Genomic DNA, 13,604 nt, shown 5'->3' with positions numbered 1-13,604 from the left:
AAGAGATTAGAGAAGCATGTAGCATGGGTAATACAGTAATCATGGGTGACTTCAATCAGCAAATAGACTGCGTAAACCTAATGAACACTAATGCTGTGGAGGACGAGTTTAAAGAGTGTGTTAGGGATGGTTTTCTAGAGCAGTATGTTGAAGAACCAACTGGAGAACAGGCTATTTTAGATCTAATATTATGTATTGAGAAAGGGCTAATTACTCATCTTGTTGTAAAAGAACCTTTAGGGATGATTGACCATGATATGATAAAATTTTACATTATGTTTGAAAGTGAGGTAGTCCAATCTGAAGCTAGGATGTTAAATTTGAACAAAGGAAATTATGAAGGTATGAGGGGCAAATTGCCTGAGATGGATTGGGAAAATACATTAAACGTATGACAGTACAAAGGCAATGGATAGTCGTTAAAGAAATATGATATAGTTTATAGCAACTATACATTCCTTCAAGGCACAAAAGCCCCAAAAGTAAAGGCAGTCAGTGGATAACAAAGGAAGTTAGGGATTGTAGATTGAAAGAACAGACCTATAAGGTTGCCAGAAATAGTAGTAAACCTGAGGATTGGGAGGATTTTAGAATACAGCAAAGGAGAACGAAGGAACTGATAAAGAAAGGAAGAATAGAATATGAATGTAAGCTAGCAAAAAATATATAAACGGACTGTAAAAGCTTCTATAGGTACGTATAAAGGAAACATTTGGCTAAGACAAATGTGGGTCCATTACAGGCAGAGTCAGGAGAATTTGTAATGGGGAATAGAGAAATGGCAGAGAAGCTAAATGATTACTTTGTGTCCGTCTTCCCTAAGGAAGATGCAAGAAATCTCCCAGAATTAGAGATCCAAGGGATTAGGGGGAATGAGAAATTGAAGGAAATTAGTAAGAAGGTTGAATTGGAGAAATTAATGGGGCTGAAGGTTGATAAGTCCCCAGGACCTGATATTCTACATCCCAGAGTGTTGAAAGAGGTAGCCATAGAAATAGTGGATGCACACCAGAAAACCTCTTTTTCCTAATCATCAACTTTGCCCCCAGAACTTTGTAACTTTGCCCTTCAACCCCATCCCCTCAGCCAATGGAAGGGGTTTTTCCCGTTAACCACCCCCCCCACCCACGCCTGCTCTGAGAATTTCACTCCTCTCCCCCTCCCATCGGTGTCACACCTCAGAACTCCAAATGGAGTTCTGGCCGGCGGCTGGAATATCGGCATGGGACAGCTGCCAGAACAAGCTAAGTTTATTTGCATGTGTTTTGATTAATGTTAATATTAAAATGATGGCCTCGCCGCTTGGGGGCGGGGGGGTGCTGCACCGATGCATCACCACCACCTGTAAATTGCGTCAGGGCCTTCACGGCGTCGGGGTTGTGGTGGCCCTCTCCTGGAAGAATTTTCCGGGCCCCCCCACCACGACTCCCGACATCGGAGGGCCAGTAAAATTCAGCCCATAAAGTGCAAAAGCAAGGGAGTTATGATGAACCTTTATAAAACACTGGATCAGCCTCAACTGTAGTATTGTGTACAATTCTGGGCACTGCATTTTAGGAAAGATGTGAAGTCTTTAGAAAAGGTGAAGAAAATATTGATGAGAATGGCTCCAAGGATGAGGGACTTCAATTATGTGGATAGATTGGAGAATCTCTGGCTGTTCTCCTTAGAGAAGAGAGGGTTGAGAGGAGATTTGATAGAGGAGTCTAGATAGAGTAGATAGGGAGAAACTGTTCCCATTGCCAGAAGGGTCGAGAATCAGAGGATACAGACTTAAAGTGATCAGAAAAGACCTAAAGGTGACATGACGCAATGATTAGATGGGATCTATAATGTACTGCCCGAAAGGGTGGTGGAGGCAGAATCAATCTTGGCTTTCCGAAGAGAATTGGATAAGCACCAGATGGGAAAAACTTGCTAGGCTATGGGGAGGGGGATTGGCTAAATTGTTCTTGCAGAGTGCCAGCCATGGACATGATGGACTGAATGGCCTGCTTCTGTTGATAACCATTCTATGATTCACATCCTTCTGTTCCTTTCTCCCTCATGTACTTATCTAGCTTCCCCTTAAGTGAATCTATGCCGTTTGCCTCAGCTACTCCATGTGGTTGCAAGTTCTACATTCTAACCATTCTCTGGTTAAATAATTTTCTCCCAAATTTCTTATTGGATTTATAGATGACCCAAGCCTTTGACTCCTCCACAAGGGAAAACAACTTCTCGACATCTAACCTACTGAATTTATATTTGAAACTGGTTGGAATGGAATTTCTGAATTGCAGCCTATTTGTGCTGATAGTTGATAGGGTGCAGGCTTGGTGCCAGTGCAGTCAAGACTCATTTCAGGGGTTCATTTTCTTGTTAATTGGTACTTTAAGTAGACATTTTAGCACATGAGAAAGCCATTCAGTATTTCTTGTCTCTGATGAATTTAGGCCCCTCTCAGGGCTTATTTTGCATAGTTCCATTTCTTGCTCTCTACCCAAACTAATCCCATTTCCTTTCCTATTTTTCTCCTTTCCAGAGCATTATCTAGAACATTTGTTAAGTGCTGTATTCAAGGAAAGCTCAATCCCAACTTGTGCCAAAGCAAAATCCCATAACTGTGTCATCAAGTTTCTCCTAATCTCACCCTTTCTGTACTTGCCTCAGGATCAGGGCAATTATTTGAACACAGGCCTCCATGTTGCCTGCTGTCAAATAGGGAAATTTGCTTACATCGGAAATGTTTGCCTTTCAAGCCAGAAATTGGTGATGACAGTGGCCCTTTGACACATTCAGCTTCATGTAATCAGAAAATATTGCCACTTCTACATTGAAAGACAAAGACATTCATCAGCCAGACTCACATGCTTATGTTTCATTATTATTCTGTTGACTTAACCAACCCACAATAACAGTTCCCATGCCCTTTCCATTCATGGTTGGCAACATGTATTGTAAAGTGAGTCAATCCCTTTTAATGACACCCTGAGCTCTTTCCAAGTTACCTCCTCTCACAAAATGTAAATACTTCAAGGCAAGTAAAAACAAAACTTGACAGCACAGATTTTACTCAAAAATTAAAGATTGCATAAAAAGGTTTGTGGCATTGCAGGGATGAAATCTGAGCATTCAAATTGACTCCTGCCTCCATGCTGTGCATTCTATCAGTGACTGGTCACCCCTACCACATATCACACTGACCAGACAAACTCCGGCAGTCACAAGTGTTCTGATTTAATGTGGAAGGAAAGCTTCCATCCAATTTAGCAAGTGTTTCTTTGCCTAAGAAGTGTACACTGTAGTTACATAAAAGTGACACATCTGCCCCGATAATTACTGTGGCAGGTATTGTGAGAAGGGGGAAGAGTTTTGGCCATCCACTGTGGAGTTTTAACTCCCCGGCGTGTGTCCTTCTTATCAAGCGGGTTCCCCGCCCCGAAGCAAACCTAATTGGCAGGTTTGGCTCTTTGTTGTACAGGCAATGCTCCATAGGAGACCACTGCCCAGGAGGAGGTAGAGAACCTGCAACTGGGTTAGAGAGAGCATGGGGTGCTTGGGGTTGGTGGAGTCTAGATCTTGTGGGGAAGGGGCGTCTGATCGCCAATCCAGGAGGGAGGTCTAATCTGTGAGAGGGCCTGATTGTGGGGAAGATTCCAAACTTGATGGGTTTGGGTGTGGGTGGCGGGCCCTGATTACGGGTGGGTGTGGTCGTCCATTTGGGGGTGCGTCCTATCCCTGATTCCCAATAGAAAGGGTGTCTGATTGTGGGGTGGGAGGGGTCCAATCTCAGTTAGCGGGGCTGTTAACAGATGGTGGGGTCCAATGGTGGGTATGGAAACAGGTGGGCTTGGTGGGCTAGGAGGAAGCACTCCTGTTCCTCTTGGCCTAGAAGCAATGGTGTAAAGACACTTGCATTTTCCATGAAACCATCCTCCCATCGCTTCAGCTGTCCAATTTCCCTCTTGAGCACTAAAGAATCCTGAGCCTACTCTGCCCAATGCTGACTGACTTCTCACCGGGGTCTTAAAATTGGAGCTACACTTATCCAGGCAAGTGGAAAGTATTCCATCACACCCCTGACTTTTGCCTTGCAGATGGTGGATAGACTTCGGGGAGTCAGGAGGTGAGTTACTTGCCACAGAATTCCCAGCGTCTGACATGCTGTTCTTCTTCTTCTTTGGCCTCCTTGACTCGGGAGATAATGGGTAAGTGCCTGGAGGTGGTCAGTGGTTTGTGAAGCAGTGCCTGGAGTGGCTATAAAGGCCAATTCTAGAGTGACAGACTCCTCCACAGGTGCTGCAGATAAAATTGGTTGTCGGGGCTGTTACACAGTTGGCTCTCGCCTTGCGCTTCTGTCTTTTTACCTGCCAACAGCTAAGTCTCTTCAACTCACCACTCTTTAGCCCCGCCTTTATGGCTGTCCGCCAGCTCTGGCGATCACTGGCAACTGACTCCCACGACTTGTGATCAATGTCACAGGACTTCATGTCACGTTTGCAGATGTCTTTAAAGCAGAGACATGGACGGCCGGTGGGTCTGATACCAGTGGTGAGCTCGCTGTACAATGCGTCCTTGGGGATCCTGCCATCTTCCATGCGGCTCACATGGCCAAGCCATCTCAAACGCCACTGGCTCAGTAGGGTGTATATGCTGGGGATGTTGGCCGCCTCGAGGACTTCTGTGTTGGAGATATGGTCCTGCCACCTGATGCCAAGGATTCTCCGGAGGCAGCAAAGATGGAATGACTTGAGACGTCGCTCTTGGCTGACATATATTGTCCAGGCCTCGCTGCCGTAGAGCAAGTTACTGAGGACACAGGCTCGGACTTTTGGGTTCCGTGTCAGTGCGCCATTTTCCCACACTCTCTTAGCCAGTCTGGACATAGCAGTGGAAGCCTTTCCCATGCACTTGTTGATTTCTGCATCGAGAGACAGGTTACTGGTGATAGTTGAGCCTAGGTAGGTGAACTCTTGAACCACTCCCAGAGCGTGGTCGCCGATATTGATGGATGGAGCATTTCTGACGTCCTGTCCCATGATGTTCGTTTTCTTGAGGCTGATGGTGAGGCCAAGTTCGTTGCAGGCAGCCGCAATCCTGTCGATGAGTCTCTGCAGACACTCTTCTGTGTGGGATGTTAATGCAGCATCGTCAGCAAAGAGGAGTTCCCTGATGAGGACCTTCCAACTTTGATCTTCGCTCTTAGACGGGCAAGATTGAACAACCTGCCATCTCATCTTGTGTGGATGAAAATTCCTTCTTCTGAAGACTTGAACACATGTGAGAGCAGCAGGGAGAAGAGGATCCCAAATAGTGTAGGTGCGAGAACACAGCCCTGTTTAACACCACTCAGGATAGGAAAGGGGTCTGATGAGGCACCGTTATGCTGAATTGTGCCTTTCATATTGTCATGGAATGAGGTGATGATACTTAGTAGCTTTGATGGACATCGATCTTTGCTGGTAGTTTGAAGAGACCACGTCTGCTGAAGAGGTCAAAGGCTTTGGTGAGATCTATGAAAGCAACATAGAGGGGCATCTGTTGTTCGTGGCATTTCTGCTGTAGCTGGCGAAGGGAGAACAGCATATCAATGGTGGATCTCTCTGCTCGAAAGCCACACTGTGCCTCAGGGTAGACACGCTCAGCCAGCTTCTGGAGCCTGTTTAAAATGACTCCAGTGAAGACTTTCCCCACTATGCTGAGCAGGGAGATTCCACGGTAGTTGTTGCAGTCACCGCAGTCATCCTTGTTCTTATAGAGGGTGATGATATTGGCATCGCGCATGTCCTGTGGTAGTGCTCCCTCATCCCAGCACAGGCAAAGCAGTTCATGGAGTGCTGAGAGTATAGCAGGCTTGGCACTCTTGATTATTTCAGGGGTAATGCCGTCCTTCCCAGGGGCTTTTCCACTTGCTAGAGAATCAATGGCATCACTGAGTTCCGATTTTGTTGGCTGTTCGTCCAGCTCATCCATGACTGGCAGAGACTGGGCTGCATTGAGGGCAGTCTCAGTGACAACATTCTCCCTGGAGTACAATTCTAGATAGTGCTCAACCCAGCGGTCTATTTGCTTGAGTTGGTCAGTGATCGTGACCCCTGGTTTAGACTTGAGGGGCGCGATCTTCTTGATGGTTGGCCCAAAAGCTCTCTTAATATATTCCTCTGATGTTTCCGGTGTCTGAGGCCAGCTGAATATGACTGCATAAGTGTTGCCAGTAGTCATTTGCAACAGAGCCTGGCTGTTCTTTGCGCAGCGCTTTTGGCTACTTTAAGTGCTACGGATGTTAACTTGCTGGGGGCTTTCTTGTAGTTAAACATTGCAATGCGCTTAGCAGCTATGACAGGTTCCAGCTCTTTAAAGTGAGATTGAAACCAGTCTGCATTCTGCTTGCCATAGGTTTGCCATAGGTGGTTATAGATGGCGTCTCTGATGTGGGCCCACTTGGTCTCTGCATCACCTGTAAGAGTGTTTTGAAGGGCTTTTTCAAGTGAATTTACAAACTTATGTAACAGTTGTGGATAAGAAATTCTGTTAGTGTTGATGCGCGGACGGCCCTTCTGCTTGGAGTGATGCAGCTTCTTTGGTTTGAGTCTAACTTTGCTGCACACCAGGGAGTGGTTGGTGTCGCAGTCCACACTGTGGAAGCTGCATGTGATTTGGACACTCTTTATAGAGGCTTGCCTTGTGACGATGACGTCCAGCTGGTGCCAACGACGTGATCCTGGGTGCCTCCATGAAACCTGGTGACAGGGTTTAGTATGAAAGAACAAGTTGGTGATGCAGAGGTTATGATAGGTACACAACTCCAGCAGTCTCTGTCCATTCTCATTCATCCTTCCAATGCCATAGCGCCCAAGGCAGGAGAGCCATGAGTCATGGTCGGCCCCAACCCTGGCGTTAACGTCCCCCAGCAGGAACAAATGTTCGGTATTGGGGATGCTGCTAATGATATTATGGAGTTCCTCGTAGAACTGGTCTTTAACTTCAGGTGGGGAGCAGAGTGTTGGAGCATAGATGCTGAGTAGGTGTACTGGACCACAGGCGGTGAGCAGTCGGATGGACAGTATGCGTTCCGAGCCACTTGAAGGTGGCTCTATCATGCTGAGCAAAGAGTTTCTGATGGCGAAGCCCACTCCATGCTGTCTTGGTTCTTCAGGATCCCTACCTTGCCAGAAGAAGGTGTAGTCTTGCTGTCTCAGAGATCCGCTCGCAGGGAGGCGTGTCTCCTGAAGTGCTGCAATGTCCCATTGAGTCTACTGAGCTCGTTGTTAATGATGGCGGTCTTCCGAGAATCATTGATTTGTGTAAGGTCTTCCGACAGGCCAGGATACATAGTTCTGACATTCCAGCTTGCAAAAAGAAGGGCTGGTACCTTCTTTCCTTTTTTTGTCATGCTGTTTGGTGTGGTGTTACAGTCCACTTGTCAAGCAATGACCCTGAGCTCCAAGCACCCATTGAAGCAGTTGGACTGTGGCGGGACAGAACCTCCCTGACTGGGGGCTGCCCGGTTTGAGGCGGGCGGTCGCTGTCCAGTGAGGTGCGATGACCTCTCCCACCGACAAAGGCAACCCGTGGCGCCCAATCTCTATGCCAATTGAGCTGGACTTATAACCTGTAACTGCTGCCTTCCGTGTTGTTTTGGTCGCTGTGAGGTGACTATGGAGTGACCTCTGCATGGCGCATGCCTGGGCGGATATATGGAGGTTTTGAGTTGCCCAAGCGTCAAAACCCCCCTCTCGGCCTTCCTGGTGGGGTCCAAAGGAGTGCACAGCACGATGTTTGGCACCACTATGGCTGCAGGAACTGCCAGAAATATGCCAAAGGTGACACATGACCGCCTTCGGGGTTCCGCTCCAATTTTCTGTTAGGGTTTACTCCCTTAGCCTTGGTCTCTCCCAAGACGCCCACAAGGCAGTGGGGTTGTTAGCTCCTATCCCTGAGCAGGGGCCCTAACAAGTAAGCTGTGTGATTTCATGGAGGGAGAGGGAAGGGGGGACGGGGTGTGGGGGGAAGGGGGTGCAGGGGATGCCGGGGGGAGGGGTGGGGGGAAGGGTTGCAGGCGGAGCTGGGAAGGGGATGTGAGAGGGGCTGTGGTGTGGGGGTGGGGGGGAAGGGGGTGCGAGGGGGGAGGGGGTGCGAGGGGGAGAGGGGGTAGGCATCCGGCGAGGGTCGCGACCCTGGCGAGTGGGCCAGCCCACAGCCTGCACGGCCTCCTCGATATCAACGTCCTCCAGGCTGACGCTGCGCTCGTGGTCGCCACCCAGCTCACGGTGGAACTTCTTTCCCGGCTCCCAGTTGTGACGGCGGAAGGGCGGACCGAGGCCGGATTGAGGCCCTGAGCCTCGACAACCGCCTCAGGGGCACCTTTCATGTCCCTGACCAACGCCTTCCAGGTGGGCGCGTAGCTCACACAGTGGCCGCACCAGAACGAGAAGTGAGATAGAATATAGCAGTCAATTTGTATACAATAAGATCCCACAAACAGCAATGAGATAAATGATCTATATTCTGTTCAAGTGTTGTTTGCTGAGAGAAAAGCGTTGGCCAGGGCATCACTCCTGCTCTTCTATGAACAGTGCCATCGGATGCTGTTGTAGCCACGGTATTTATGTAGCTGCTCAAGTGCAGTTTCTGGTCGATGGTGACCCCCAGGATATTGATGCAGGGGGATTCAGTGATGGTAATGCCGTTGAATGTCAAGGGGATGAGATGATTGGCCTCTAAAAACTACAATGATAGTAGATATAAAGGATTTTAATATTAGATGCATGATATACTTTCAGTTAATTTAAATTGTACCTGTTTTCCATTAGCTCTCGAATTTCCGCTACGTTGCGGCCTGCTCCAAGGTGTGTGTAGTAAGGACCCTCATCTTTTTCACTGATTTGTTCTGTTAATTCAAGTGAAAAGGTAAGGTTATGCCATTCCTATAGTTTTTTCTGACAAGACAGTATCTACACTGATTGGGTTTATCAACAAAATATAAAAAACAAAGAAAACATAAGTCATATTTCTCAACAATGAACAAATCATAATTAGTAATTATATTTATTGAATGTACACAATCCAACTGACAACAGTGAGAGAGAAGTAAAGAGACTGCAGTGTCACAGTCCGTAGTCTTAAATGCTAGGTTCACTCTAATCTCTGTAGCAGAATGATGTGGGTTCAAAGCCCACTTCAGGTACTTGAATGCAGAATCTTGACTTCAGTGCAGTACTGAGTTAAACTGAGGTCTGATGAAAGATCATCAACCTGAAACATTAACTCTCCACTGCCAGACCTGCTGAGTATTTCTAGCATCTTCTGTTTTTATTTATGATTTCCAGCATCTGCAGTATTTTGCTTTTGTATTAGTGTTAAATTGAGGCTCCCGCTGCTCTCTCAGGTAGTCACAAAAGCTTCCATTGGCACTGCTGAAAGGGGAGTTCTCACTATGTCCCTAAAAACAGATTATTTAGTCACTGATCTCACTGCTGTGGGATCTTGCTATGTGCAAATTATATGCTGTGTTTCCCTACAGTGACTACACATCAAAAGTACGTCATTGGCTGTGAGGCGCTTTGGGTGTCCTTAAGTGATGATAGACACTGCACAAATGTAAGCTCTTTCTATCTAATTAGAGTACATTTTAAAATGTGTAACCTCATATGACTTTTACATGATTTGAAGCAGCAATTTAAAATAGAAGTATTTTTAACCTCATCATGCACTTGCTGAGTTCTCAGCCCTGTCCTCATTTAAAGGGATAGTGTATATATGTTGATACATGAGCCAAATTTACTCTGTGGTTTTTCTAACACGGCAAATAAAAAGCATTTAAAGATCAGGCAAGCCATTAAAATCTTTTCTCATGTTGTAATGTTTGGATAAAAGCCAGAGTCCCAAAACCCTGTTTCATTGAAACTGTTGCCAACAGTCATTCCTGGCAATAAGTCAGATGAACTCTCCTGCTAACATTCAGAACTGTGATGTGACTTTGGCAATAGGAAATACCAACAATTTACTCCTGAGCCGAAGACATTTGCTGATTGGAAATTCCACCCAGTTTTCATGAAGAGGTTCAACTGCAACATTAATCAGCACTTCGGGGGCTGTGAAACAGATTGATCAAGGCTGTATCTCATTGGAATTCCTCAGCAACGAGGAAATTCCCAGCCTGAAAAACAGGATTTTTAGCAAACATGCCAACTGCCCTCATCTTTCAAACTAAAACCTGCATATACAGAATAATTTTAAACCAAAGACAACGCTCAAGGGATGACATCAAGCAATCCACCTGTTCCTTTATGATCATGCTACGCCATCCCACCATGTCCATGTCCCTTTCCTTGTGCACTGTATAATATCCTCACACTGTCTCTCATTCTTCCATCTCTATCCTTTAGATGAGATGTTAGATCAAAGTTCATGTCAAAGGGGAAGAATATATATATATAAAATCATACAGCACAAAAGGAGGTCATTCGGCCCATCGTGCCCATGTAGGATCTTTGAAAGAGTTGTCTAATTAATCCCACTTCACTTGTAATCTTTTCATTTTCAAGTATTTCTCCAATTCCTTTTTGTTATTGAATCAGCTTTCACCACCCTTTCTGGCAGTGCATTCCAGATCGTAACAACTCACTGTGCAAAATAACGATTCTCCTCATCTCCCCCACTGGTTCTTTTGCCAATTACCTTAAATCTATGTCCTCTGGTTATCAACCCTCTTGCTAGTGGAAAGAGTTTCTCCATGTCTACTCTATTAAAACCTTTCATAATTTTGTGCACCTTTATTAAATCTTCCCTAAAAGTTTTCTGCTCTAAGGAGAACAATTGCAACTTCGGAAATAGCGGAAGCTCTGACCATCATTTTCCAGTCCTCACTGGATAGAGGTGTAGTGCCGGAGGATTGGAGAGCTGCTAACATTGTACCTTTGTTTAAAAAGGGAGGAGGGATAAGACCGAGTAATTACAGGCCAGTCAGTCTAACTTCAGTAGTGGGCAAATTATTGGAATCTATTCTGAGAGACAGGATAAACTGTCACTTAGAAAGGCACAGGTTAATCAAGGATAGTCAGCATGGATTTGTTACGGGAAGATCTTCTCTGACCAACTTAATCAAATTTTTTGAAGAAGTAACAAGGAAGATAGATGAGGGTAGTGCAGTTGATGTGGTCTACATGGATTTTAGCAAGGCTTTTGACAAGGTCCCACATGGCAGACTGGTTAAAAAAATAAAATCTCATGGAATCCAGGGAAATGCAGCAAGGTGGATACAAAATTGGCTCAGTGCAGTGCCAGGAAACAAAGGGTAATTGTTGATGGGTGTTTTTGCAACTGGAGGGCTGTTTCCAGTGACATTCCACAGGGCTCAGTACTGGGTCCCCTGCTTTTTGTGGTCTGTATTAACGAATTGGAAGTAAATGTAGGGGGCATGATCAAGAAGCTTGCAGATGACACAAAGATTGGCCATGTGGTAGATAGCAAGGAGGATAGCTGTAGGCTGCAGGAAGATACTGATGGTCTGGTCAGATGGGCAGAAAAGCGGCAAATGGAATTCAACTTGGAGAATTGTGAGGTGATGCATTTGGGGATGTCAAACAAGGCAAAGGAATACACTATAAATGGGAAAATACTGAGAAGCGTGGAGGAAATGAGGGACCTTGGGGTAAACGTCCACAGATCCTTGAAGGTAGCAGCACAGGTTGATAAGGTGGTTAAGAAGGCATATGGAATCCTTTTCTTTATTAGCTGAGGTATAGAATATAAGAGCAGGGAGGTTATGCTGGAACTGTATAACTCATTGGTTAGTCCACAATTTGAGTCCTGTGTGAAGTTCTGGTCACCTTATGAGGATGTTGCCGGGACTGGAAATATGCAGCTATGAGGAAAGATTGGATAGGCTGGGGTTGTTCTCCTTGGAACAGAGAAGGCTGAGGGGAAATCTGATTGAAATGTACAAATTTTTGAGGGGCCTGGAAAGACTAGAGGTGAAGGGCCTATTTACCTTAGCAGAGAGTTCAATGAAGAGGGGGCATAGATTTAAAGTGATTGATAGAAAGATTTGAGGGGAGATGAGGAAAAGGTTTTTTACCCAGAGGGTGGTGGGGGTCTGGAACTCACTGCCTGAAGGGGTAGTTGAGGCAGACACCCTCAACTCATTCAAAAGGAGCCTGGATATGCACCTCAAGTGCTGTAATCTGTAGGGCGACAGACCAAATGCTGAAGGGTGGAATTAGAATTGGTGGATTGTTTTACTGCCAGCACAAACACGATGGGTCAAGTGGCCTCTTTTTGTGCCATAATCTTTCTATGATTCTATAATTCTAACTTCTCCAGTCTCTCTACTGTTATGAAAGTGCTTCCATTTTTTGTTAAATATTTTTTGAAGACTCATATTTAAATTATGGAAATGGATTCATTTTGGAAGGCTGAAGATTTCATTGATGCTGGACTTTTTTGTTGAAAGTTCATTGAAAGGACACTTGAGATGTTATGTTTGAAAACAACCTTTACTAGATATCATATGCCTTAAGATAAATATACAACAGAAACCTTGGTGACTTGGGGGAGATGTTTACAGAGAAGTGACATATCAAGATCTTTGAGGGCCAGGAATTGGTTTCACTTCTGAGATTTTTTTTGGCAGTTGGGGTGTGGACAGTGTTGAAAAGCAATTGGTTTTGTAGCCTGATAAAAAAAAAACCCAGCTCATCTTTTCTGCACCTCTCTAAGAGACCCTGAGAAATCCAGTGTGTCAGCTCCTCTTTCTCAACCTCTTTGAAAAAACCCTGCGAATCCAAAGTGTGATAACTGAAACCCTTGATGCCACATTTCTCCTGGAAAGCCTACCAGACTATTTCTCGACATCTCGACAACTAGCTGCTTCTGAAAAGATGCCAGTGACCTGTTTCTGTAAACCCAGATGCCAGACCAAAAAGGACAACTAACATTCTTCCATATCTTCTTTTTTTCTTCAAGAATTAGCATGTATTTGGCCAAAGCATTCCCTTTTTTGTCTTTTTTTTTTGTAAAAGACCTCTGCAAAGAGAATTTCTTTATTTTTTTTCCAGTGTGTGTGTGAGTGTGTATGGGGGGTATTTAAAAAGGGAACTTTCATATTTCAATTTGTGTGTTAATGCCTTGCTTCATTACTGGAAAAGTCTTGTTTTATAATAAACTGCTAATTTTATTGTTTATTAAAGAAACCTGGTTGGTGTATTTTCTGGAATAAAGAGTAGGGTATATGATTGACCATATCGGTAACTGGGTAAACATTTAAATATATGTTGTGACTTATGGAGAAGTGGAACTAGAAAAGACAATGCACTCTTCCTGCCTGTAAATAGGGTCAGTAGGGAAAAATGGTAAAAAGACAAAATTAAAGACTGGAAATACTCAGCAGGTCAGGCAGCATTTGTGGAGAGAGAAACAGAGTTAACTTTTCAGGTCAATAACCTTGCAGCAGAAACATTAACTCTGTTTCTCTCTCCCCAGATGCTGCCAGACCTGCTGAGTATTTCCAGCACTTTCTGTTTTTATTTCAGATTTCCAGCATCTGTAGTATTTTACTTTTATAAAATTGAAAGCTCTTTATCTGCTTGTTGCATTGATAGCAAGCTATATGAATTGATAGC

General features: G+C 45.0%; 1 protein-coding gene across 5 annotated transcripts in view; it reads right to left on the bottom strand.

Moving 5' to 3' along the window:
- Nucleotides 1–13,604, bottom strand: part of LOC137369339 (methylcytosine dioxygenase TET2-like) — a 207,268-nt gene that overhangs the window by 55,816 nt on the left and 137,848 nt on the right. For all 5 annotated transcript variants that reach the window (XM_068030397.1, XM_068030396.1, XM_068030398.1 and 2 more), the window contains one exon: nt 8,782–8,872. In XM_068030397.1, coding sequence (XP_067886498.1) covers nt 8,782–8,872 — 91 coding nt within the window. The remainder of the gene's footprint in view (nt 1–8,781; nt 8,873–13,604) is intronic.

The sequence above is a fragment of the Heterodontus francisci genome, chromosome 4 (assembly GCF_036365525.1).
Source record: "Heterodontus francisci isolate sHetFra1 chromosome 4, sHetFra1.hap1, whole genome shotgun sequence".
Lineage (NCBI taxonomy): Eukaryota > Metazoa > Chordata > Chondrichthyes > Heterodontiformes > Heterodontidae > Heterodontus > Heterodontus francisci.
Note: the sequence above shows the minus strand (reverse complement) of the source record. Positions and strands in the feature narration are given on the sequence as shown.